General features: G+C 45.5%; 1 protein-coding gene across 1 annotated transcript in view; it reads right to left on the bottom strand.

Annotated features, from left to right (window-relative positions):
* LOC126270278 (uncharacterized) overlaps positions 1 to 27,876 on the bottom strand; it is a 589,946-nt gene that overhangs the window by 183,885 nt on the left and 378,185 nt on the right. Inside the window, exons 83-94 of the mRNA XM_049974059.1 lie at positions 25,468 to 25,794; positions 23,141 to 23,482; positions 20,060 to 20,368; positions 17,870 to 18,309; positions 15,551 to 15,761; positions 13,603 to 13,917; positions 11,172 to 11,489; positions 7,984 to 8,304; positions 6,495 to 6,892; positions 5,503 to 5,746; positions 3,999 to 4,316; positions 137 to 442 (exon numbers count right to left, since the gene is read on the bottom strand). Coding sequence (XP_049830016.1) covers positions 137 to 442; positions 3,999 to 4,316; positions 5,503 to 5,746; positions 6,495 to 6,892; positions 7,984 to 8,304; positions 11,172 to 11,489; positions 13,603 to 13,917; positions 15,551 to 15,761; positions 17,870 to 18,309; positions 20,060 to 20,368; positions 23,141 to 23,482; positions 25,468 to 25,794 — 3,849 coding nt within the window. The remainder of the gene's footprint in view (positions 1 to 136; positions 443 to 3,998; positions 4,317 to 5,502; positions 5,747 to 6,494; positions 6,893 to 7,983; positions 8,305 to 11,171; positions 11,490 to 13,602; positions 13,918 to 15,550; positions 15,762 to 17,869; positions 18,310 to 20,059; positions 20,369 to 23,140; positions 23,483 to 25,467; positions 25,795 to 27,876) is intronic.

Genomic DNA, 27,876 nt, shown 5'->3' on the forward strand with positions numbered 1-27,876 from the left:
AAATGCTTGTATCAACAATGAAATTCAAGAAAGCTGGCGTTTCTGTGGCAGCCGAGTTTTTATTGGAACGGCGTGAGCTTCACCGAGGTTAGATACAACACAGCCTCAGAGTTGCGATACGCACGCAGGTACTCACCTCGCTGCTGGAAGCACCTGGAGAAGGGATCACCGGTGAAGCCCGGTGCACAGGAGCAGATGGGGTTGTGGTTGACGACCTGGCAGCGCGCGTTGACGCCGCAGGTGCCCGGGCACGGGTCGACGCACTTGGTGGCGAGGCAGGCCTGCGTGAGCTGGCACTCGGCGCTGACGACGCACTCGGGCCGGCAGGAGGGCGGCGCGCCCACCAGGCCCGGCTGGCACGAGCACACCGCGTGGCCGTCCACCACCCGGCACAGCCCGCCGGGGCCGCACGGCGACGGCTGGCACGGATCTCGCGTAGCTTCTGCAAGCGCACCACGTCCGTTACCACCGCCTTCGACCGACACTGCGGCCGCAATAAATCTTACGATTGTTGTTTACTTTGCGTAGGATGACGTTTTAGGATAGAGTACGCCTGTCAATAAGGGAGGGCATCATCTACGAAAAGGTAGAAGTGGGCATTAGAGCTTTAGCGTCCCGCCGACGACGAAGTCATTAGAGCCTCTTCTACAGATGCTCGGAAATTAGAAAGATGAGGAAGGAAATCAGCCATGACCTTCTCACAGGAATCGTTTTAGCATTTGCTGTAAGCGATTTAGGGAAACCACGGTAGTATATCTGGATGGCTGGACGAGAATTTGTGCAGCCACCTTTCAGAATGCGACTCCATTGTGTTACCTGTTGCGTCACCTTGCCCAGTACCGTATATAGCGAAAACAATGTCAGGGAATAGAACTTTGCTATGTGTCTTGTGACGAGCTAAGTGTCGTTCGTTCAAAGGAAAAGGAGGTTTTTAGGGTTTAAACCTCAATCGGTAGAAACGAAACCCTCACCAGTATCGTTTACCTGTCCGTCTGTCTGTCTGTCTCTCTCTCTCTCCGGCTGTTACGAACCCTTTTCTCTCAGGAACCGGTATATGTACCTAGTTGAAAATATTTAAGCTTCTAAGTCAACGCAATCAAAAGATACGACTATTCATGTTACGTGTTTTGATACTCGCAAACTCTCTCACCAGAACCTACCGGGTACTCCCCATTCACCTGGAATTACGAAATTTGGCAAGAAGCAAGGTTTCACAGTACAAGTAACGAAAAAGTCCCAAAAGGGTTAATTTGTAATTACGTCACTAGATAAAAAAATATTTTTTGTCACTTGCGATCCGACTGTCTGTCTCTCCATCTGTTAAGACTCCCCTTTTATCAGAAGTTACAATAGCAAATACGAAATTTCACCAAAACGTTTAAACTTAAAATGAAATGATTCTCTATTGTCTTGCAATTCCTGGGACTGATGTCTTTCCAGTGTCAATATCGAGAACAGACAAAATTTGACCAGATTCTCCATTCTCGGGATCTAATTACATAATTAAGTTTCTGTGGAAACCTCAGAGTGTGAGTTCTATTCACTACTTTAAAGAAAGATCCAAAACTTGATGTGAACGTGTTAAAATAGACGAGTATCATAAAAAAATTGTAATGCGTCTTATTCTCTACAATAGAGTAACCGTGAAGTATAATGAACATGACGTTAGTCGCATAGGAGAAGGATGATGACAAACTGTGAGAGGGCAATCGACACCAGTAAACCGGGTGTCCCTCCTAAGACTAGTCAGGCTCACTGTCTCTGACGTTTCGGCAGTCTTTTGCAGTCTATGGCTCGAATCAGCCCCCCCCCCCCCCAACCCCCCACCCCCCGCAAAAAAACACTGGTCATCTCGTCTTTCATGTGACGCCCATTGTCGACAGAAAGCATCGTCTTGTTTCCAGTTACAAACAAAATCATTTTTAAAGTAGAAATTTACGGGCTTATTCGACAGAACAGTCTCAAACTAGTCTAGTGGGATATTTGTTTTTTCAGTATAAGTTAACAGGGACAGTAAAACACGGAGAATAACAAGTAGTCCAGTGGTGAAAGCACCATCTTGCCCCGCGCTGACTGCTGCCGCCATGTAGTAGCGCTGCTCAGTCGCTGTTGGAGTCTGGTTAATCGTCGTGTATTACTGTCCCTGTCAATACATATCGATGAAACAAATATCGTACTAGACTAATCTGAGACTGCTGGAAACAAACCGCTGCTTTCCGTGGACAATGACGTGATCACCAGTATTTGTCTGGGTTGACTCGAGATATAGACTTCAAAAACAAATTTGCAAAAATCTGCTGAAATACCAAAGAAAATGCCCCTGATGACTCTTAGGTGAGACACCCTGTACAAAGCGTAAGACACCTAATGGTTTCACCTCATATAGCTTTTGATTCAGTAAGAACATACGAACTCCATTTACACGTGGGCAAAGAGTGAGCAGCGGCTCATATTGTAAGCCCCAAACTGTTTTCGTAATGTATAAATCACCGAGGTACAGGAATTATGCTCCTTCTTTTGCAGCCAGAACAGCAAAAATAGATGAGACAAACTCAGTTATATAATTCCTTTGGAGGCCTGACAAGACATTAGGTGATTAATATATAGTAACTAATATATGAATAGTTTTCAAAACTAGATGGTCTTTATTTTATGACCTTCTAAGTGATCGAATAGTTTTTAACTAAAATGTTTTGCACCTCAACCTCTACGGAGGAAAGTTCTATACCATAAGGCTGCACGATGCGGCACAGGAATATTTTCACTTACTCCTGGAAACGCAAATTATTCTTCGTGTTTTCCTTTCACCATCATTAAAAATCGTCGAATTAGGTGTGTTACCAGGCTATTTTGAGGCTGATTTACGAATTGGACATACACAGTTTCAGTTTAGAAGACAGAATTTTGTTTGTAAAGAGAACGTAAACGACATGTCCCGTTTGTAACAAACGTCTTACGATACGCGCTATTGCAGCCTCTGTTTGGATTGATTTCACCAGCCTTTAGAAACAACAGAGAAATGAAATCTAACGGCATACATTATGTCACAAAACTATACCGACAGATACATGAAATGTATTCGCAGTTGCGAATACGGGCAAACATCAACTGTGTAATGGAATGACGACAATGAAAATTTATGCCGTACAGGGACTCGAACACAGGTTTCCCACTTTACGGGTCTTAATCAGTTTGGTTATCCGTGCACGACTCACTGTTAGATCCAAACTTCCAGACGTCGTCGTTCATGTGTCAGAAGATGCACTCGTACGAGTTACGAAATTTCCGCACAGGGCACGGACATTTTGACATGTTGCGAAGAAGTACGATGCAGTGTTCCTTCGGAAGTAACATAGAATCGTATTCCTTAAGACTACAGGCACTTCTGTATCGTATCGATACAGACAAACTTCTAAGAGCTGTAGAGGGAACAAAACGAGTATAGGAACCCACGTCCGAAACTATTATACAATGGCTGTACAGAGGGCTCCAGTTTTATGGGGCAACACCCCTTCGGCACCAAACGTGAGTTTGTACTCTGGCAGGCCGCTAGCAGAACCTCTCTCTCAATGTGCCATATAGCAGTCGGGAGGTTAGGTGGCGTCTAGACGTCCTCAAATCTCGCAACTACACTTTAGGGGCTTCTCACCTTACTCATGTCAGCGTAGAAACTCACGTTTGAGGGTGAAGGGTTGGCTTTGCGGCAGGCCTTGGCACCTATAACTGCGACGAGCTTTTGAGCCGGTGTATGATGTTTGCCACCAAGCGCAATCTGGTGCTCAAGGCCGCCTCTACAGCTCCTTGAAATTCGTCGGCATCGTTTTGTGGCATTTTGTACACAAAAGAAAACTCGTCCATCAGCAGAAAGGCTTTTTGTTTGTGAAAAAGAAGACTTGTTGGATTAAAAAATGGTAATCGTTAGTCAACACACTTATGGCTTTATGTTATAGTTTTTTTTTTACTCCGCTGTATTGGTAAAAGTATGAGAATTCACGTACCGACAGCCTGTACAGTTCTGCAGAGAGTGAAGGGGTCGCCAGACGTTCCCTCCGGGCAGGAGCAGGTAGGGATGTGGTTGACGACGTCGCAGCGCGCGCCCTGGCCGCAGGTGCCGGTGCACGGGTCGACGCAGCGGAAGTTGGTGCAGGCGCGGTTGCGCGGGCAGTCGTTGTTGGTGGTGCACTCGGGCCGGCAGCCGGTGGCAGAGTAGGGGTCGCCCTGGTACTCGGGCGGGCAGCTGCAGCTGCCGTCGTCGCATCGCGCGCCGGGGCCGCACGGCGACGGGTTGCACGGGTCTTCTGGCGGCGGCTTCTCCACTGCAACACGCAAAAAATGCCCTTAGCGCTTCTGACCGGATGTCCTTAGCACGGGTAAGTGCGAGGCATTGTGACGTGCACCGAGACGTATTTGTTGATTATATCCTGTTCCAATACCAAAACTGTCTCCACGTTGCTATAAAATGGTTCAAATGGCTCTGAGCACTATGGGACTTAACATCTGTGGTCATCAGTCCCCTAGAACTTAGAACTACTTAAACCTAACTAACCTAAGGACATCACACACATCCATGCCCGAGGCAGGATTCGAACCTGCGACCGTAGCAGTCGCGCGGTTCCGGACTGAGCGCCTTAACCGCTGGACCACCGCAGCCGGCCCACGTTGCCATAGTTAATAGGATTATGTTGTTACTGGATGAAATAAATCTGAGTTTGGCTGCCAAAAGCCAACATAAAACTACTAATTTATTGTAATAATATTTATTCTATCAAATTGCCACATTAGCGAGACTACAGAATAGCTTAAAATATATTCAGTTCTTTTACAATGACTCTTCATGTTGCAAGAGTATTACTCGAGAGAATAGGGTCCTGTTCCGTGATGGTTCTGATTTCTTTAATCAACAGTTTACAGGTTTAAGATTTATATCTGAAGAAGAAGTGTAGGATTCCACTCTTACTGCGCTAACGTCTGATATCATTCGTCGGAACACTGAAAGCAAACACGTAATTGATTAGGGCATTTAACAATTACCAGCTAAAACTTCTCACACAGAAGAAGAACGAACATTATTTCGTGCTAAATATTTTACACTGAGTGAAAGCTGTGTTTTTTTGCATTTGCCTCTGTCGTAATCAGCATGATTATTAGACTCAGATATGATTTGACTCACCTCAAAATCCTACGAGGTTATCATACCTAAGTCGAGCGACCCAAATTCTGCCTTCAGAGAGTTCATATGTGCCACGTGATTAAGATCTCTCCTCCGTTTACTCTTTGTACTCAAATTAAGCCAATTCTAAACCAACACGAACATAATGAGAAATTCTGAGAAGGCATCTGGAATGTAAATGTTCATTACTTCTCGGTTGACTCAGACGGACGCTATGTTTAATAATACGCATTATTCTTTGGTAGGTGTAGGGTACATTGCAACATCGTTTGTTAAGTGACAAGGGAAATCTTCTGCTTGCGAGCCGGAAACATTGCTGCCGTAGTACTTACCCACGAGCTGCGTGCACGTGACGAACGGGTCACCAGTCATACCGGCAGGGCAGGTGCAGGTAGGGATGTGGTTCTGCACGCGACACTCGGCGCCGAAGCCGCACGAGCCGGAGCAAGGGTCGCGACACTTCTCAGCCACACAGGCCTTCGTTGGTGCACAGTCTGTGTTGACTACACACTCCGGTCGACACGAGGGAGGCACTCCGATGTAGCCAGGTCGGCAGGAACACGAAGGACGGTCTCCCTGTAGGTAAACGGAATGCTGTCTTACCTGTTTGGCAATATGCCAAAGCTAAAGCGGCAATAAAAGCTACGTTTTCTACTTTATCCCAAAAGATGTTCACAATTTGAATGTGGAAAGTCCTGCAATGGCTGCTTATATGGAAATACAGAATATTTCAAACTCTACCATTACGTGCATTTAAACGGGTTATTGCCTACCATGCTATCTTTTTGTTCCATAAACTGTGGTGATGTAGTCACCAAGACCAACGGCTCAGACACTAAGTTGGAACGCGTAGAGAGACAATTACGTTCTTCCTAGCAATTCACAGACATGTAAATCTAGCATGCGTTGACAAAATCAAAGAGAACTTGTTTCAACAGACAACTGAGTATTTGATCCAAAAGCTACATCAGATATTTGGGAAAAGCTGTCTCACACACTCACTTCTCCGATCCGCTGTTGTTCATTGCCTTCTTATTCTCCCAGAACTTGCTGCGAATGCTTCAAACATCCTAAGGCTTTGGAGGTAGATGAACTGGAGGAAATGTGGACGTGTATGTAAAACGTGAATATCCCTACCGCATATGTGTCTTAGTAGTCAGATGAAGCAAAAATAATTCAAACTAGTCAGGTAAGTTAACTTGTGAGGCTAGGATATTATTCAACGCTATCCGACGTGACGTGGGGAAAGTCGCAAACAGCACTGTAGCAAAGACGTTTCCACATTCTAAAAGAATGAGCAGCAGTGACAGCGGAAAGTGCGTACCTGTGGCTGGCAGTCTGCGTTGGGCCCGCACGGTGAAGGCCTGCACGGGTCGACGGGAGTGGTCTGCTGCACCGGCTCGGCCGGCTGGCGGTAGCAGCGCGCGAACGGGTCGCCCGTGTAGCCGGGCGGGCAGGAGCAGATGGGGTTGTGGTTGATGACTTGGCAGCGCGCCTCGAGGCCGCACGTGCCCGGGCAGGGGTCCGCGCACTTGAAGCGGTGGCAGGCGCGCGTCTGCTGGCACTCGGCGTTGACGACGCACTCGGGCCGGCAGTTGGGCGGCGCACCGCTGTAGCCCTGCTGGCACGAGCACACAGCCTGGCCGCCGACCGCGCGGCACTGACTGTTGGGACCGCACGGCGACGGCTGACAAGGTTCTCGAACTGTCTGCGGCGTCGTCACTGCCAAACACAACTCCAGCTACTAAGCCTCTGAGACGGAACACATTCTCAGTCAGTGACACTGACACAACAGCTTACAACTGCACCACTAACAAAATGTTTCCTTACATTGCAGGATGACTTCAAAGACCATATGTTGCTTACCGAAATGTATTTGTTATGATGTTCTCTACCTCCTGTATAAATTTGAATGAATAGTTTCGGAACACCCTGTGTATCTTCACGATTGACGTTAGAATGTTTAATTATTCTTGATTGACTTAATTGTGTCTCTTTCATTTCTTATCTGTTTTGCTCTCTTCTTCTCAGAATATTCATTTCTGCAACTTGTTTTTGGTTCAAATGGCTCTGAGCACTATGAGACTTAACATCTGAGGTCATCAGTCCCCTAGAATTTAGAACTACTTAAACCTAACTAACCTAAGGACATCACACACATCCATGCCCGAGGCAGGATTCGAACCTGAAGACTGAAGCGCCAAGAACCGCTCGGCCAATCCGGGCGGCCAACTTGTTTTTGCCAGATGTTGGAGACAGAAAAAAGCTGAGATAGTATTAACTATTTGCATCCCTTATCGCCGTAATAAACTATGCTGACCTTTTAGTTTAGTGTGAAACCATTTCATTCCCGATATGCCATGTGAATCATAGTAGGCTTTGAATGCAGGTGCATCGAGCGAGGTGGCGCAGTGGTAACGCTTTGGACTCATATTCGAGAGGCCCATGAAGATTTAGCTGTGCTGTGATTTCCCTAAATCATGTGACTGCTGGGATGGATGCCTGAAAGAGCACAGTCAGTTTTAACTCCCCACTCTTCTCGAATTTGAGCTTTTGCACTGTCTACAATAGTCTCCTTGACAACGCGACAATCTGCCTTCATCTTGTGCAGGTATCCTCAGCTCAGCCCCTTCGTGATAAATGACCGCAGACAGAAAATATAAACGCTTGTTTTATAGGTTGCGTTCTCTCAGCTGTACCCCCCTCCCCCCCCCCCTCTCTCTCTCTCTTCAAAACAATATCTGTAGCGAGCCTACTAGAAGCTCTACAAGATGACCGCCGAATTTGTGAAACAGTGCGTCGTTTTTGCTTACCTGCCGGCGGCGTCCGTGTGCAGGTGGCGAAGGGGTCGCCCTCGTAGCCGGGCAGGCAGGTGCAGGTGGGGATATGATTGATGACGGAGCACTGCGCGTTGAGGCCGCACACGCCCGGGCAGGGGTCCTCGCAGCGGTTCCTCTGGCAGGCGCGGTCCGTGGGGCAGTCGGAGCTGAGCACGCACTCGGGCCGGCACGCCTCGTACGGGTTGCCCTGGTAGTCGGGCAGGCAGGCGCACGAGCCCGCGCCGTTCCGCTGGCTGCACACCGCGTTCGTGCCGCACGGCGACGGCTCGCACGGGTTGCGCGTCTCCTCGGCGGCTGCAATATACACTCATCGTCATGTGAGCAGTCACTGACACTCGACGGATTCAACTGCCTAACAGAAACTCAGTACTTTCCCCCGTCCTTAAAACATAAGTATTCCATAATTTGGGATCTTCCATTTTCTGGAATTGATACTTGAGTCTAATTAAACGGAGACTGAATGGAAGAGCTTACATTTCAATCACATTTTTACTAACTTCGACAATATTCCACAGGGAAGACTGGGGTTAGACCAGATACGCAGGTCAAACGGGGTACCTCCGGATCTGTGGTACCATTGCACTGATACCATTGGAAACCACTAACAGCCGATATTTCGGGGAATTGCAGATAATCGTCATTAGCGGACGCCTGTTCCTTTTCTTCCCAAACTTTTTAAACGTTTTTTGTGCGTTGGAACTTGTAAGAGCAGAGTTTTAAAAAGAAACAGTACCTGATAAGAAACAGATAAGTAATAATTTCGATTAAGCAAATTTTTCATTGTATTTCAATGTTTTTATGATAGTCGTAATGTGAATCCTAACTTTCTAATGCTATGATTTGTTCAGGGCAAAACGAGTGGAGTACACCGCGCCAAACACAAAGCAAAACACCACAAGGGGAGCCTCAAAGGCCGAGAAAAACAAAAACAAAAAAGAAACACACACACACACACACACACACACACACACACACACACACACACACACACACACACACACACACACACACCACTTCCTTCAAACCAACACGCTCCAAGACAAGTGTAAGTAGGCTGTTTAGGTTTTCTTATTGGTAACGCCACGTAGCGCTCTGTATGAAAAATCACTGGCTGTGCCGTGTGCAGTCTGTGGCTGGTTTGCATTGTTGTCTGCCATTGTAGTGTTGGGCAGCGGCAGCTGGATGCTAACAGCGCGTAGCGTTGCGCAGTTGGAGGTGAGCCGCCAGCAGTGGTGGACGTGGTGAGAGAGATGGCGGAGTTTTGAAATTTGTAAGAATTTGTGTCATGAACTTATATATATATATTATGACTATAAAGGTAAATACATTGTTTGTTCTGTATTAAAATCTTTCATTTGCTAACTATGCCTATCAGTAGTTAGTGCCTTCAGTAGTTTGAATCTTTTATTTAGCTGGCAGTAGTGCGCTCGCTGTATTGCAGTAGCTTGAGTAACGAAGATTTTTGTGAGGTAAGTGATTTGTGAAACGTATAGGTTAATGTTAGTCAGGGCCATTCTTTCGTAGGGATTTTTGGAAGTCAGATTGTGTTGCGCTAAAAATATTGTGTTTCAGTTTAAGCGCAGTCTTGCACAATTTTTCTAAGAGGACGTTTCACAAGGTTTCCCAATTCCCTACAACCGAAAAATTTCCAGAACCGTAAGATGAATTGGTAACTGTTTCTGGGACTTCAGATATGACACTGGAGAGATTGGCTGCGATTGCTGTAACGTTTGGTATGCCATCGTCGTTCTCTGTCACCAAAGATTTTAATGCGACCTCTAAAGGTTGACTTGGTAAAGAGTGCAAAGAAAATTACTGATAGGAAAAGTAATACTGACTACTCCCCATATTAAAAAATATTTGCAAAGCGAGGAAAAGAAGAAACGAAAAACTCATCGACAAGGGCCGAGTGATAAGGAAGCAGAAGCAGAAAATGACAGTTGGGAAGACAAGAGCAGCTAAGAAAAAAAAAAAAAATAAAAATAAAAAATAAAAATAAAAAAAAAATAAAAAAATTTAAAATGAAACTATAGAAGATTCTATGACTTCCTTGGTTGAAGGAGACCCATATGAAGCATTCATATTTTGTAATAGGTTATATTTCGACTCATTATCGAAGGAGGCATGGATCGAGTGTCTATCTTGTCGTGGCTGGACTCATGAGCAACGTTCCACTACTGAGAAAGAAGACAAGCACTTCATTTGCGATTTCTGTTCTTAATAAGTTTGTTTCTGTTTTTTATTAGGACCAGTTATTGAGAAATTTTCCTATATTACTGTAATATTGCGAAAATTCCTACTTAAAATAGATTTATGGAAATTGTATTTTTAAAGATTTCTGTACGTTTTCATATATGGTGGGTGCAGCTACTCACAGAGGTCCAGTGTGGGCAGTAATTATCGTACAGCAGCGCAGCTTGGTATACATTGTAATGCGTTGATGCGGAACCGATTAACACTGGAAAAATTAGCATAATATTGATTTTATTATTAGCCGCCACTTTCTTAATACGTCCAATATGAGCACCGGAGACGCTGAAGATGCTGTAGAATGCTACACTAGCATCTCGTGGCCAAAACTGGAACTAGTTTTTTCCAAAGTAAATCGGTTCCACGTTAACGCATTAGTATATCTACTAAGTTTCGCTGGTATGAAATAATTACAGCCTACACTGCATGTGCGTGGGTAGCTACAATTCAACGATAACCACCTTGCATTTTATAGTAGAATAAAACTTTTTTCCATTCATGTAAATGGGTAACCCATTTTCTTTCCAGGGATGGAGAAAAAGCGGGTATTTTGTAACTAATGAGGTTATAATTTTAATGTTGAGATGGTTTATTTTAAGCTGAAACCGGACTAGTATCATTTTCTTGAATACACAAGAGATCTGAATAACCTGTATGCGAAATTACTGATCACTGAAAATAATCTACACTGTTTTGCCCCACTTTCTTCTAAAGACGTGAATAGCAGCTCTTAGCAAAACAAGTAGTTCGTAAATGGTTTGTTTGCGGGTCCATGTTTACTGGAATGCTATTGATTCTGCGACGGCATACAAGTAATCGTAGATTCACAAGGGTCGGTCTGTGGTGGTGTGCATAAAATTATAATAATAGTATCGTTTAGGCAGTGGGAGCTCACTGAGATGTCAACTCACGTATGTGTGGCGTGCACTGCACGAAGGGATCGCCGGTGTAGCCAGGGGCGCATATGCAGGTGACAGCGTGGCTGATGATCTGGCACTGCGCGTTGACGCCACAGGAGCCGGGGCAAGGGTCGCGGCACTTGCCGTTGACGCACGCCAGGTTTGACGGGCAGTCGGGGCTGATAACGCACTCGGGCCGGCAGTTGGGCGGAGAGCCGACGTAGCCTTCCAGGCACGAGCACGACGGCACGCCTCCAGCCGGCTGGCACTGCGCGTTCGGACCGCACGGCGACGGCTCGCACGGGCTCACCGGCTCATCCTTCGTCGGCGCTGCGGACGGAGCAACAGTCACATTTGGTGTTCATGATCTTCTGCCTTACTTTTCAAGGAGAATTTTAGCGGCGGGTCAGAAGCTGTGAAAATATTTGTTTTGCAGGAAATAAAAGTTCCACAGATACCCTTTTTTTAAAAATTTCATTTATCTTTCGTCTTTGCTACTAGTTTTGGAGCCTTAGCTGCATTTAAAAAAATAATTTCTTCCATTGAGTCGAGCCGTTAGGCTGGGCCCCGGCATCACCACTGGTCAGAGCCAAACTAAAATTGTATTCACTTTAAAATTTCCAGGCTGACAGGCCGTGATCGTTGCATCAAACTTTCCCCGAACTTTTCACCTCCTACTGTGAGGGACCTCTACAGAGGTAAAGCGGTAACACTTTACTTCTGAAGATGTCTCCCATAGTCGTAGGTGAAACGTTAAGAGAAAACTTCATGCACAGACCACGGCCTTTAAGCCCGAAAGTTTTAAGTGAAATCAGCACCAGCCATGAAAGCCTACATTGTGTGATAAAACTATATTCCTATTCCTGACGGTAGGAATGGTTGCTTGAAAATGGAGCTACGATTCAGAAATTTGCAGCAAGGACAAAAGATAAATAAATTAAAACGAGACTAACTATGGAACTTTTTTCCCCTAAAACCGTGAAGGCTTGCCAGAGAAATTCTCGCTACACTACATTGAAAAAAGAGAAATGGTACTACAGAGAAGACGCTCATTGAAGTGGCTGCTGGGTATACCTGAATCGACAAAAATTGAATGTCGTCGATTGATACTGACTCCCTTCTGGTCATTGCCAACGCTACGTAGAAGACTACATTGTGTTCACTGGGTCTGCATCAACGAAAATAAGTGACATGCAGAATTAACGTTATATGTAACTTAGTTTGAAATAAGCGTGTCTCCTGCCATGTTTGTCGGTTTAAAGACTAATATGTCTGCTAGCTACTTTTAGCAGCAACGGTAAAGTATTCAAAACCGATCAAAAAATTTATATTCCTATCGACTAAACCACTCCCGTTTTCTGTCTACCGAGAGACATTTTAGACTGTCCAAATGGTAATTTTGACGCGAAATGTCTTACTACAAACGGACACTCTAAGCTCACTGTTCTGATACTATATTGGCTTATTACACTGCTCTATAAAACGGTAATCAACTGAATGATTTACTACCGAAACTGCAGATGAGTTCCGTACTTGCTGCCTAAACTGGGCAAAAGGCCCGCAATATCTGTGATGGGGCTACTTGCTACTTGCAAGGAAACATCACCAACTTGATCTCATATTTTTTGAAGAAAAAAACGCACAAGCAACACATGGCCCCGGCAATCGATACCGGAGAACATTTGGGCCATAATTCTGCCAGTAAGCAGTTATGACCTTCCGAAATCACAGATTTTAAACTTTCACGCGCACCATTTGTTTGTCACTCACTCTGCCCCATTGTAGTCGCTTATGTCCGAGAGCGAAGTAGAAGGGTAGTGGGTAAGACATTTGTGAAATACTATTTTCACATTGTTAACATGCTTCGAAAGTGCAGCGGATCTGACGATGTTAACTAAATGTTGCTTCAACTTTTTCTTAAGGTGGATAGTAGTGGAAACACATAAAGAACACATCCTAGTCCTGATCGTTGATTTCGGCTTTTGAAACTGGACCTCTGCTCCTCCTTCAAATTGGCATCAAGGAACAGTTTCCAGTCCTGTCACCAAAGAAATCTCCCTGATAGTACTGGGAACAGAATCTAGAAAACAAAATCGTCGCATTAGTGGCATCAATAAAGTCTCCAACGTGTTCAGGAGCTGAAAAGCCCACGAAAAATTGTTTCATCCGTCAGATCCGACTTTAGCAGACGTATTTCGTACCTCACGCACCTGATAGCAGTAACGGATTGTCAGCAAAGGAACTACGAAAACAGGTAGCACTGCTGCCTTGCAGCTTCTAGCAACGTATACAAAAACTTCAGAACTAGAGTCGTATCGACGGGTGCCATTTAAATTTGAATTCAGTGCTGTTCAAGATGTGTTAAGAGAGGAAGAGCAAAGCTTGACACAGTGAGGAAGTCTTGAAATGTTATTACAGCCTGGTGCTGGATGTAACCACTCACGTGGTAGGTCCTGGCAGCTGCGGAACGGATCGCCAGTCTGGCCAGGTCGGCAGGAGCAGATGGGGCTGTGGTTGATGACCTCGCAGCGCGCTCCCAGGCCGCAGGAGCCGAGGCAGGGGTCGGTGCACTTCTTGTTGACGCAGGCGCGCGTTTGCGGACACTCGGCGCTGACGACGCATTCGGGCCTGCAGGAAGGCGGCGCGCCCACGTAGCCAGACAGGCAGGAGCACACGGCGTGACCGTCCGACTCGCGGCACTGGCTGTTGGGCCCGCAAGGCGACGGCCTGCACTTGTCAATCGGAGACGGCGGTTTCTCTGCAACAAAAGGCACCTCTAACTTCAACACGTGCGCAGCTTGCTGCAGGTAGGACGAAGCGATACTCGAACGAGTACCTTTTAGTTCGGTGAGAACAGTCGACCCCTTGAATAGTCTGGTCCATCTAGCGGCGTCGATAAGATGGGATGGTAGCACTTTTCAAATAACACTTGTTGATGGTCGAAGAGACATAAATCAAAATGGGTGCAACAACTAGTGTGCAAAAGACGTCAATTTTTATTATTCATTCGACAAAGAGAACACTTCAGCCACACACTTAACTAAAGATTTTTACTAACAAGCAGCTTCTACAGCTTCTATTCACACATTTCACTATCGTCTGTACCCGGAAGGATTGTAAACACCTCTTCTCCCCCGCCTGCATACCATCTCTCTCTCTCTCACTCACACACACACACACACACACACACACACACACACACTCACACACACACACACACACACACAAGAATAGCCAGCAACGACTGAGTGACGCTGTTCCATGGCAGATGGCGGCAGCATAGACACAATGCGGAATGTGACGTCACAAAAGACGGCCCATGCGCCAGTCTAACTGAGTCGCTGTTGGAGCACTGTGTTTAACAGTCGTGTTTAACTGTCCCTGCTAACATCGTGTCGTCAAATTTCCACTATAAAAAACCTCTTTTGCAACAAGAAAGCGAACGAAATTTTACGTTTGTACTGAGATACGCATGAAAGACCTGTTGAGCAGTATTTGTTTAGGCTGGCTCGATATACACATAGGATAAATATTGAAAATTTCCCAAAAAAGGACAGTTTGCAACTGACGTCTTTTACTATACAGGGTGGTCAGAAACAGTCTGAAAAGCTTGTAAGGGTTTTGCGGGGGAGGCTGAACTAAGAAATAATTGTCAGAAAGAAAATTCGATATGTTGCCGTTTCCTAGTTATTTGGCATTGAAGTTAGCCAACCAGGTCATTGCGCGCTCAATTCGAGCACTTGAACGCGCTAAAAAGCGGTAATGCACAGGCATCTGTGCCCCTCTGTGTTAACCACATTTTCAAATTACCACTTCAAGCGTATAGTTTTCGGAAATGATAAATTTTAAGCTAGGCGAGCGAAAGCTACGTTGTTCGGTTTGAGGAAACCAAACAAAGTACACGTTCGGTGACACTGTTTCTGGGAGACTGCTCGAATTTGTGCGAGTGACGATCTGACTGGCTAACTTCGATGCTACATACCACGGAAACGGCGCAACGTATCAAAAATTTTTTTAGCAGTTATTTGGCAGCGAAACTCTCCTGCAGAATCCTTGCAAATTTTTCAGACTGTTTCTAATCACCCTGTACATACTGTTGTCTTTCTTGACGTATATAAATTGTCGCTTTTCTCGGTTTATCTTGTTGCCCATGGCACTTTCTCACTACGTTTTGTTCAAAAATTGACTTTTCAGCTTTACTTGGGTGCAATTCTTGTTCCGAAAAATCATGTTCTTGGTTTTGTGTAAAACATCTATCGAATCTTCATATCTCTATTGAACGTCAATATGATTTCTTGTAATATGTTGGTAGAGTTCTTTGGGGTAATAATGACGGAACAGAGTAAAACGGCTGAAAGCCAGTAGTAGACCAGGATGGTGGGGGTACTCACCTGTGAGGGCGATTCTGCAGTTGGTGAAAGGGTCGCCGGTGTAGCCGTCGAGGCAGGCGCAGACGGGGATGTGGTTGACGACGTCGCAGCGCGCGTTCTGGCCACAGGTGCCGACGCACGGGTCGCGGCACTTGCTGCGCAGGCACGCCTTGTCGCGCGGGCACTCGCCGTTCGTCACGCACTCCGGCCGGCACTCCTCGTACGGGTTGCCCTGCATCAGGTGCTCCTCAGCAACACTCCCCTCACTCACATATATTAACCCAATGTAAATAAGTGCTTATTTAAGTAGGAAGGCAAAAGGAGAAGAAAATAACAACCGCCTTCAGTCACAACCGTGATTTTCTTTCAATGCACGACCCATTTCGGACCCCGGTGGCACATCTCCAGATGTTTTGACAGTCTAAATCTATTATTTTTCCTGATCTTGGTTAATTGAGGTCTGTTCCCATTGGTGGATGCAAGCTTTTTGAAGCGCATTTTAAGTAAACATGTTTACATACATATAAACACTTATCGTTCTACAACACTTTTTTATACACAGGTCAAATTAAAATGAGAAAACATTAACAGAAATTCGAAATTATTATTTTTACTGAGTAGTCAATTTTTTTAAAAATAATGCATATTCAACAGTTTGATAACGATTCTTTTACTTTATGCACAAGATGTCCTAATTATGAATATCACATATGCTCATCAAAACCAGGTGTTTTTACTTTTATTGTTAATGTTAATAATGTCCTTTGAATGAAATTTATTTTAACAACTTAATGGTCCATGGTCCATACTTGCGTCTTGCCCCCCCCCCCCTCCCCGCGCACCCTCTCCCTAATTCTACTCCCAACATTCGTGAAATAAATATCAGTGCAATACGAATTGGCTTTTGTAATATGTTGTGCACGATCAGAAGATGCCACAAAGAGTTTCAGGCTGGTGTAGCAGACGTTCTTATAACTCCTGGCTGAGTGTTTATTTTTTAAAAGTTTTTATGACTATTCAGTAAAATTAAAGTATCGGATTTATGTAAATTTTTGTCCATTTATTTATCTCAACAAAAAAAAAATGGTTCAAATGGCTCTGAGCTGCGGACATCTATTTATCTACATAAATAAGTGCCTATTGTTATTTTAGCTTAATTTGCAGTTCTGAATATGATTATTGAATGATCGAGGCTAGTCATCATTTATGACCTATGCAACTGAGACTATGAGGTAAAATTTATTGATATATACCGTTCCGGTATCTCTCTCGATGAAATTTAGTCCTTCATCAATATCACATTAACCTAATCGTTGAGGAAGAATCTTGTGTACTCCATCCATCTGCAGTTTGTGTGAATTAGGTTCAATTTGTTCCCGCGTATTGACTTAATGTATTTAGGGGTTGAGGAACCAGCTACGTACTCGCCTAAACGGCTCTGAGGAACTTCGTGAAATCGACTACAGGACGCCTAGAGTTATCGCTATCCGTCAGCGAACATTTTGTTTCTAACAAAAGTCGTTCCCCACGACGTGATCTATCACTCCTAGACCTTTAATGCAAAGACTTTGAAACATCCTTTTCTTTACTATTAGGAGGATATCGTCCTAGTGTGCACACATATCCGTATGTTTCACTTCATCTATGTAAGGGTAAACAATAAAGAATATACATTCACACGCCTCGTGTTAATTTATACTCTGAAAATGGCGCACATGCCGAAATCGCCAGTCCAGGCGCCAACTGTTGCTGCTCTGAAATACTGTGATATTGTGGATCCAAGTAAACTGAAACAGTTCGTCCTATTCAGTATCTAACAGACTGCTTGAATAACACTTTTATAATTGCAAGTACACTTCTCGGATATGCCGCCAGATCATGTTGTGTATAACCCCAAAATATTTCGTCGATACAACTGTTCGACACTTTCAGGTGGTGGTAAATGCTGTTCTTACTGCTAAAAGACCCGACTGCTGATAATCACATGCCGGGGCCGAAATTTATCGGGCGAGGAGCAGGCATACGCGTGCGCGGGAAGAAGCTCTCAGTTTACTTGGAGCTGCATTCCTCCAACTGCGAGCGTCTTCCCGCTCACGCGTGTTGCCTTCTCCTCGCCTGATAAAATTTCTCCGCCGCCGCGGGATTACCTTAGTCGCGTCTTCTAGTCGTGAGAACAACATTTACCACCACCTGATGATGTCGATCAGTTGTATAGACGAAATATTGTGGGATTTGCGCAATATAATCCGGCGGCGAACCCGAGAACTGTGTTTGCAACAGGTCCGTCGGGAAAGCCTGAAAAGTCACACTTCTATAACCGAGGGTGGATCTCGAACGTACCTGGTAGTCAGGCAGGCAGGTGCACTCCCCCTGGCCGCTGCAGATGGCGTTAGGACCGCAAGGCGACGGACTGCACGGGTCGGTGACGGTGGCCTCGGTGCTGGGCGTGACCGGGATGGGGTCGCACCGCGAGAAGGGGTCACCGGTGAGTCCTGGCCCGCAGGTGCAGACGGGCACGTGGTTCTGGACCCTGCACTCGGCGCCGTGGCCGCACGAGCCGGGGCACGGGTCCTGGCAGCGCAGGCGCACGCACGCCAGCTGGCTGGGGCACTCGGAGCTGAGCACGCACTCGGGCCGGCAGTTGGGCGGCGAGCCGCGGTAGTCGGGCAGGCACGAGCACGCGGGCACCCCGCCCACCATCTGGCACTGCGCGTTCGGCCCGCACGGCGACGGCGTGCACGACGGCGGCCGCGGCGTCACCGGCTGGTCCACCACTGCCGCTGCGAACACCACAAGCGGACCTCTATCATCTAGATCTGCAAGCGCTGTCCAGATAATGTCCGTGTTGAGCGTAAATGAGTGTGATGACTGCTTGTGTAGCTTCAGGGAGTCCGTACGTTGCTGATGGCGATCAGGGAATCGGGACGGTGAGACCCGGTACTGTCAGAAAGCCTGTTCCTCTTGAATATAAACCAAGGAAACTGCCGAGTGTGGTGTCACCACCTGACGGTCTAACCACAATCAACAGTGCAGAGCACCCGTGCTGCGTGAGACACATAGGAGAGGTTTCGCGTGTAGCCCAGGATACTGATGCGAAGTCTGGTGACCAGCAACAAAAAGCCCCCAGCTCTCTTGGCCAAAAGTGGCGATGAAATTTTCTTCCAATATCAGGATTCGAACCGGCTACCCCAGAGTCAAGTATCGTTGAATGAATGTACATTAGTGCTATCTGTTGCGGAGTCGAGTAATTGGTATGTGACAAAGTTTGCGAGAACGCAGAACGAAGCGCTGCTTGACAGTCACCGTCGGCTCTGATGAATAGGACAGGCGTCATGAGCAAGAAAAACAGATAATGTGTTGACGGTGAATGCAGTTTTACGAAAATTGTGAAAGTGTCTGTGATGAAGAATCTCTGGGTGGTCATCCCTCGTCCACGACTGGCTTGAGTAGCAGGAGGAGCACTGCGTGAAGGAGAACCGTTGCTTTAAGATTACAGAACAGAGTACCGCTTGCTTGGAAATATCCTGTTGCAGGTTCTGTTAAAGCACCATTCAGAAAAAAATAGTAGAGTTTACTATGTTGTGGTGTTCTGATCCACTCAGCCACATAACTGCTCTCTGCACGTCAAATTTGCAACAGGCGTTCCACTGGGAACCGTTTGTCGCTGCATTCTACAGTTCTGTCGTTATTCCCTCCGATTACATCTACTGTACATCTGAAGAAGTTACTGTCCGGAACATTTAACCAAAACTGGAGAGGTTGTCACACTATAGTTCCAATCCCAGTAAGCAGACTGGTATGGAACTAGAATCCGAAAGTTGATACCAAGGTAATGAGAAATATCTTAGCTACTGCTGGATCTGTTCCAGTGATGCTTTCCAGATGATATGTTTTTACTCTGTTTACTGCTGTAAAAAAACGTACTTTCTGTATAACCGTGGTATTAACTCGCAGGACACGATTAATTGTATTAAGACAATACAGCAACTCATTCATAGTGGGACACAAAAATTTCATCATCGACTGTGAAACATTCAGTAAGACATAGATCTATTACCAGAATTCCCCTTCGACAAATGAACTGTCGCGGTCACCGCGTCATTCTCCGCGAAATGGCGTCATATGGATGCGGTATGGAGGGGCATGAGACCAACACACCGTTCTACCAGCCACTGTCAATTTTCCCTATCTACTTCTCATTCAAGTATCTCCTCAGTTGGGCTCACGAGGCATCGTGCATCCCATTTCTTGGCAGTATTAGAAGCTGAACCCAGTCCCACATCTTGGCAGCCGGACGCAGCAATTGCTCACCCATGGAGGTTGACAAATGATTTTCCGTAAACAAAGAAAACGGTATTCAGCTCATTTGCGACCATTTTGTCCACGTCAGTTGTATTAGTCTCCCTTATTCTCCTTCAAATGTCACCATGAGTATTAGGAGACGGCAGTCCATAGTATTTATTAGCAACGAGGAGGGTATTACAGATGATAAAAAATAGCTGTGTCAGTAGGGAGTATGGGGAGACTTACGTAAACGCGTGCACCTGGAGAATGGGTCCCCGGTGGTGCCCTGCGGACAGGCACAGATGGGGCTGTGGTTGCGTGCGCTGCAGCGGGCGCCCACGCCGCACGTGTTGGGGCACGGGTCGGCGCACTTGTTGTTGATGCAGGCGCGGTCATCCGGACACTCGGAGCTGACGACGCATTCGGGCCGGCAGTTGGGCGGAGCACCGATGTAGCCCGCCAGGCACGAGCACACAGCCTGCTCGTTCACCACGCGGCACACGCCGTTCGGCCCGCACGGGCTGGGCACGCACGGGTCCACCACCGTCTGAGGGGCTGTGCCGCAACAACATACGTACGTCACTAACGAGTGAAATGATATTTACATTGCTCTTCATACGAACACACACACACACAAACGCACACGCACACACACACACACACACACACACACACACACACACATATATATATATATATATATATATATATATATATATATATATATATATATATATATATACAAAGCTTTCACGCTCGTTAGTGTGTTATGAAAACTGAGAACTCTGGAGTTACGGCAGTGTCAGTGATTTCGAAATAGGTTTGTGTGGTGGTCAATACTAAAACCATAAATTACAATATTCTGACTGTCAGCCTACTTTTTCACAGTTTCAGCATTTTAGCTAGAACAATGTCAACTATAATAAGCAGCTGTGGACAGCAGTCAGTTCTAGTGCCACCAGAAAATGTTTCTCGGAGGTAAGCGCCAGGACAAAACGGGAAATGCAAAAGAAGGGGAAAGAAGCAAGGTCAGAGTTTGACATTAACGTCACTGCAACGGAGGCACAGGCTTAGTTGGAGAAGGATGGAAAGGTATGTCCCCTAAGCAACCATCTTACCATTCGCATTGGGTGGTACAGAGGAACTACCGTAAGCTAAATCAAGATGTCCAGGTTGTAAGCCCGCTTCCCCCAACAAAACAAATGCACTATGCTGTTCGGTTGCAAATTAAGAGAATCACACCCATTCTATAAGGAGACCAAATACAGTAAACACATCTGTAATCATTAAAATAACAGGTTATAATAAAATTACAACAGACAAATATTGCTGTGAATGCAGTATAATTTATGGTTGATGAAACTCATTAATTCCCTTCAAATGATAAAAGCATGTTGAAAAAGTATAATTACACAAGTATCACTATTGCTCGCTACGTGCTCTTTGTTTGAATTAAGTCTGTCATTATCCTGTGCTACTGCAACTACAAGCCACAAACGTTACTTCTTCAGAGACAAAAAATGAATGTTTCACAAGTAAGTGAACCAATCTAATCATCTCGCTGCTGTATCTGGATCTCGAAAGAGCAAGGAAAAACAAAAGAACAGTAGACTGTTTGCTGAAAGAAGAAACTTTCATACATAGACTTAACTAAGCGACGGTAGTCGGATTTGCAGACGAAATTGATTGTAAATATTTTACAATATTTCAATCAGTTTCTTCCGTACTGGCTTCTGACTAAAAGGAAGTCATACTTCTACAAACAATTTCTCAATCGGAACACTAGCACTCGGTCAAACAGACTTTCGTGACACGGTAGAAATGTTCAAATGGTTCAAATGGCTCTGAGCACTATGGGACTTAACATCTGAGGTCATCAGTCCCCTAGAACGTAGAACTACTTAAAACTAACTAACATAAGGACATCACACACATCCATGCCCGATGCAAGATTCGAACGTGCGACCGTAGCACCAGCGCGGTTCCACACTGAAGCGCCGAGAACCGCTCTTCCACCAGGGCCGGCGGTAGAAATGTTAACCTGCTGATTACGGATCTATTGTCAGGAGCCATAATTGGTCGTGTTCGATCGTTAGTGAGTCATGATCCTCAAGCATGGAAAGTCATAAACCAAAAACAGATATGCTCACGTTCATTCCAGAGATCTTAAGTAACTTGGCCCTGAAGGACACTGAAAAATAAAATATCTTTAACATATTTTCATCTGAAAATTAATAATAAACTTGTCACGAGTATATCAATATACATGCCCTGAAGTGCGTTAAGTTATTATGTTGCTGTAGCCGCGTATAATCATCAGACCACATTACTACACTAGAGATGTGTAGAGGTCAGATTTGACGTGAATACTGATATTATTTGATGTTATTAATATATATCATTTGGTTGTGGTCAGGAATTTGTTGATATAACAGAAAAGGACGGAAGATTGGGGTTTAATGTCTCATCGACAGCGCGGCCACTAAAGACGAAGCAGAAGTTCAGTTTACGGAAGGGCTGGGATGTAAATAAGCCGTGTTGTTGTCACAGGAACCTTTTCGGCAGTTGCCTGCAACGATTTAATACGGCAGAAGGAGTTGTACATCACTAGATGCCTTAGGCTCGTTTTAAATTGTAGGCCTATTTTATCAGCATCTGAACGCTTTATGGCTAATAATAAGTTGTCGACAAAGTGTGTTTCTGAATAATGGAAACCCTAATCGTCAAAGTATGTAAACAAATAAATGTTACATGGCTAGCATCTATTTGAAATCACTTTTGCTGCTTACAGTATGAAGGTGATTCTCATTTGGCCTCATGAAGCTGAGCTGAGCACATCCCACCCTTCCCTCTACAGAAAAATGTGAAGCGGTTACCGAAATCGTACACGGGACTTGGCGGTAGTAGGTAGCGGCGCTGTCTACTAGAGAACGAAGGTGGTTAGCAATGTAAGTGACAATAAATCTTTATTTAGATTCCTATTATTTCCAGGTTGCATTGCTGAGAAAATGAGTTTTATTATTTATGACGAACTTAATTAAAAATAATTACAGTGGGAAGTAGTAGTAAGTAGTTTCTTAAACAGGCCCATAGAGGCTCTCGAGGTCACACGACAAATAATTTGTTTTGCATTTTGATTCGCTAAACGTTAGACTGTTCGATGAATTACCCCCAAAATACCGTCCCATATGACAATATGGAATGAAAGTTGGCGAAGTATGCCAGATTTTTATATCACCTACGTGTGACGTGGTCCGCATATTGGAAGGCAGGAGAGGTAACTGGAAGACGAAAAGGTGAGTACGAGAGCGGTAGACTTGAACTCACTGGTGACTTGCACACGGCGGCAGGAGAAGAATGGGTCTCCGGTGAAGTCGGGCGGGCAGTTGCAGACGGGTACGTGGTTGGCGACGGTGCAGACGGCTCCGACCCCGCAGGTGTTGGGGCAGGGGTCGACGCAGCGGTAGGCGACGCAGGCCAGCTGCGGCGCGCAGTCGCCGGACGCCTCGCACTCGCGCCGGCAGCCGCGCGCGCCGTCCTTGGCGTACGGGTCTCCCTGGTAGCCGGGCAGGCACGAGCACGCGCCGGCGCCGCCGCGCTCGCGGCACTCGGCGTTCGGCCCGCAAGGCGACGGCTGGCACGGCGTCGACGCAGGCGTGCGCTCCGTCGCTGCCAAGGGAGAAACACGCTCGTACCCAGTCCCGACCATCTCAACTGTTCTTCACTTCCACCACACTCAACGTGTCTTCTGAACGGACGGGGGAAACATCGGTAACATGTAGCGAGAGGGGCATATGCCAACGGCTAAGACAAATTAAGAATACACGCACACACACGCAAGCACACACACACACACACACACACACACACACACACACACATTGTACGTCAATGTTTGTTCTTATCGCGCCAATTGCAATTATGCAATTCTACAGAAATACGTGACACTCGGTTGATTTTTAACAATAAATAAAACTATTTTCGTCACTTGCAGACAGCATGGTCAAACAAATAACTATCACTCGTCTCTACAGAATGTGCATGCCGGGCTTAGACTTACAAATTAAGATCCGGCAGGATATATCAGCGCTGGCACAGCAGTAGTGAAAGGAATTTTTCATTGTTGATATGCTCAGAGTAGCTTTGTCAGCATACCCATATTTTACCGATTGACTTTCATGACCTGAGTTAATATGTCCTTAGAAAATTATTTGAGTACGTGAGTCCTCGAAAAATATTGTACTGTGTTCAGAATATGTCCTTAGAAAATTATTTGAGTACGTGAGTCCTCGAAAAATATTGTACTGTGTTCAGAATCTGTTTGCATCATGAACCCTTCTCTCAGCTACAGATATAAGCAAATGTAATCAATATGGTCGACCACGTTTGGTTCTTAATACTACTGCTTGGTACCTACGGATTCCAACTTTAACAGCGACATAGTGTTTGCATTGCAACCTCGTTGCGACGACATGAGTGTCGCAACCTGCACGAGACTTTGGAGAAATTAAAGACCAATCGCGTCTTTTTGTACTTCTTATACGGTGCGTTTAGAAAATTATAAACATACAACTTGAGTTAACTCGTTTATGCTATTAACTAATTGGATACTCGTCTAAGAGAATAAACGAGCACAGAAAGTGGAATCAACACCGCTATTTGAATACATACTGTCGTCAACACTGCTGCTGTAAATTTTAGAAAGAATAAACAGTTGGACAAAGCCTAGACAATTCTTTGTTTACGACATTCTGGCTCACTTGCCAAGAACCATTTGCTAACCATATCGCAGAGCCTTGGTGTATATGGTGACGAACCACAATCGAAATCTCTCGCAATGAGACTGACACCATTGAGGAGATTTATAGCGTCGGAAGCTGCCACGTTTACTACAACACTGTAGAGACCGACAGCGCCGCCGTGGCAAAGGCATCAACGTACAAATTTACGTTTGCTGGCAAACGGTGACCTAGCGGCCGACGTTGGATCCCTAACTTCGAAGCTACGGAGCTGGATGACTTTTCCGCACATGGATTCCCACACACCCGCTACAACGCCTCTAAGTCTGACGGTATCGTTTCGAAGTGAAAACGTCTGTACGGTTGTTACAGTGATGGTCGAACTGTCTTCTGAAATAAAATACCGTCAGATTTGAATAGAAAATAACTTCGAGACTAATAATTCATAAATAATAGTTGAGCCCACAATGAACAGGTCATGTCTGCACGTGTTTGTCCGCCAGTATTTGTTTTGGCTGTGACGTCATCGTACCAGCTTAGGGTCATGCGTTTGGTTATTACAAATTAGTTTTGTCTAGAGTTATAAATCAGTGTGTCATGGAAAGACGTTTAGCTAGAACATTGATTCGGGTCTTATTGTGAAGAATAACTAACAGACACTTCCGCTGTTGTTGGTCTTCATGTCGAGTACACAACACGAATCTTTCCATTCACTGGTGACACTAATTGTTTGTCAGCTGCATATAGGGTAAAGACAGTCAAGAAGAAGAGACAGAAAGTGAAGATGGAAGCAATCTTGACATTCAATACAATTAGAAGACCGTCAACAACTTGAAGGCTGTAGTGCACTCGTGTATGGAGGCGGTAATGGTGAAGGCTGGGTAAGGGAGCTAAGGCTGCGGGGTGGAGCCTTACATGGCGGGGCGGGCACGCAGTTGGTGTTGGGGTCGCCGCGGTAGCGCTCCGGGCAGGTGCAGACGGCGCGGTGGTTGGCGGCCACGCACATGGCGAGGAAGCCGCACGCGCCTCGGCACGGGTCGACGCACCGCAGGTCACGGCACGCCCTGTTGCCGGGGCAGTCGCCGTCAGAGGAGCACTCGGGCCGGCAGTTGGGGGCTCGCCCCACGTAGTTGGGCAAGCAGGAGCACGCAGGCTGCGAGCCCACGGCGCGGCACTGCGAGTTGGGTCCGCACGGCGACGGCGAGCAAGGGTCCCTCGGCGGCGCGGGGGGCGTCACGGGCTCTGTAAGGGACGCGAGCGGGCGGCGGCTCAGCCGGCGTGGCGGCACACGAGGCTTCCTGAGAGCAGTAGCTGCTTCCACCAGACAACCTTCCCCGATGGCCTCTCCTCAATGTCTGCCATTTGCAAGAACTGTGTCAATTTTGATATGACGAGAAAGTGGTTACGGCAGAGGTTGCTTGCTCCCTATCTCCCTAGCGCCCCGATAACAATTTGAATGACATATTCTATAAAAAAACACCTCTGTCACTATCATTTTGTATAGGGCAATCAAATGAAAACGAGACACGTGGAGAAAAGTAACTAAACTGCTTGCTATTTCAAAAATAATCGCCACAGTATTAAAACTTTTATTCCATAGTGAGACAAGACAGTCAGTGCCTTCATAGAAAACTATTTGCGGCTGACTACGAAACCATCATTGTACCCAAGCGAGTACCACTTCGTTCGAAGCAACTCGACGGTCAGAAATGTCTTTCTTCAGTATGGCAAATCGCATGGCGAGCGATCGTGACTGTATGGAGGCTGTCTAAGGGCTTCCCAGCACAACTTTTGTAATATAGCGGAAAAACAGCCATGCCAGTGTCGGGAAGGTCATAATAACAGTTTTCTTTGACTGCAAAGACTCACTGCTCATTGACTTTCTAGACATGACGCCACAATTAAGATACAGCGGTACAAGGACACTTTGCAAAAATTGAAGCGCGCCTCAAGTCCAAACGCTCAGGAATGTTGAGGAACAGCATCATTCTGTTGTAGGACAATGCTCCCCCACATGTTGCCAAGGTTGTTTCGAGCACGCTGCACAAGTTTCATTGGGAACCCTTACACATCCTTCAGACAGTCTAAAGCTCTTCCCATGCGATTTCCACATTTTTGGAGCCTTGAAGAAAGACATTCGTGGTCGCCGATTTGCTTCCGGACGAAGAGGTGCACGCCTGTACACGATCATGATTTCGTAGGCAATCGCGAATATTTTTCCTTGAAATCATCGACCGTCTTGTCTCACAGTGGGATAAATGTATTAACAGTTACGGCGTTTACATTTGAAATAAAACAGTTTACTTACTTTTTTCCGTCTATACCGTTTTCATTTGACTGCCCATTATAAACATTGTTTTCGTCAGAACAGCAATCTGTACGATACAAATTCAGCGTTATAACTGTTTCGGAGGTCTGTCAATAAATAATGGAGTACATAAACACTCAATATGAGGATATTTTTGTGCGCTTGCTGTGACCGTTAAGCGGCCTACAAACCAAAATTTGAAGCCAATCTTTGCGCGGAAACTGCCATCTAACTGATTTTCAGCAGTGTAAGTAGACAGACTTTTTTGAACAAATTGCCTCTCTCTGCACCATTTTCTTGTCACATCAAAATTAGCCTAGTTACTGCAGATAGAAGAGTCAAGTGGCACACCTTTATATACCGCATCTCCTTCTTCAAAAATGAAAAGTACCTTTTCCAAGCGTTTCTAAAGATATTCACATTCCCCTCCCTTGAGGTGTAGACAGAGTAAGCCAAATAAAGACTCTTCACTGGGTGTTTATTGTGTGGTCGTGTAGCAACGGAAAACGTTGTTTTGGTTATAATTACAAACACAACTCTGTCTGACTTGAAATTTAATCTGTCCAATAAATAGAGTAATCTCAAATTAGTCTGACGCCATACTCAAGTTAGAGACTTTTATTGGAAGTGACAGCAAAACACAAGGAATAATAAATGTCTTAAAACACCCTTTAAACAGCAGTCTGATGGAACTATGAAAAGACAGCACCGAGGGATACAGCGATAGTACTCAATTACTACAGATGACACTGATTATTTAGCGTGTTTTGCTGTCATCACCAGTAACTTTCCTGATCTGAAAATAGCATTACAATAATATGAGATTCATATATAGACATATTAAATTTCAAATTACACAGACTGAGTAACTCATCCGCAGTAGATTATGGGCTGTTTCGAAACTTCCTAATGGATTACAACTGCTGAACTGAGTAAAAGTGTTTTTGTTGTGAATATTAGAACAATCAGAAAAGTACTGATTTCCTGAAAGTTGTCCTTTCGTATGACAAATACTT

This window comes from Schistocerca gregaria, chromosome 1, assembly GCF_023897955.1.
Source record: "Schistocerca gregaria isolate iqSchGreg1 chromosome 1, iqSchGreg1.2, whole genome shotgun sequence".
NCBI lineage: Eukaryota > Metazoa > Arthropoda > Insecta > Orthoptera > Acrididae > Schistocerca > Schistocerca gregaria.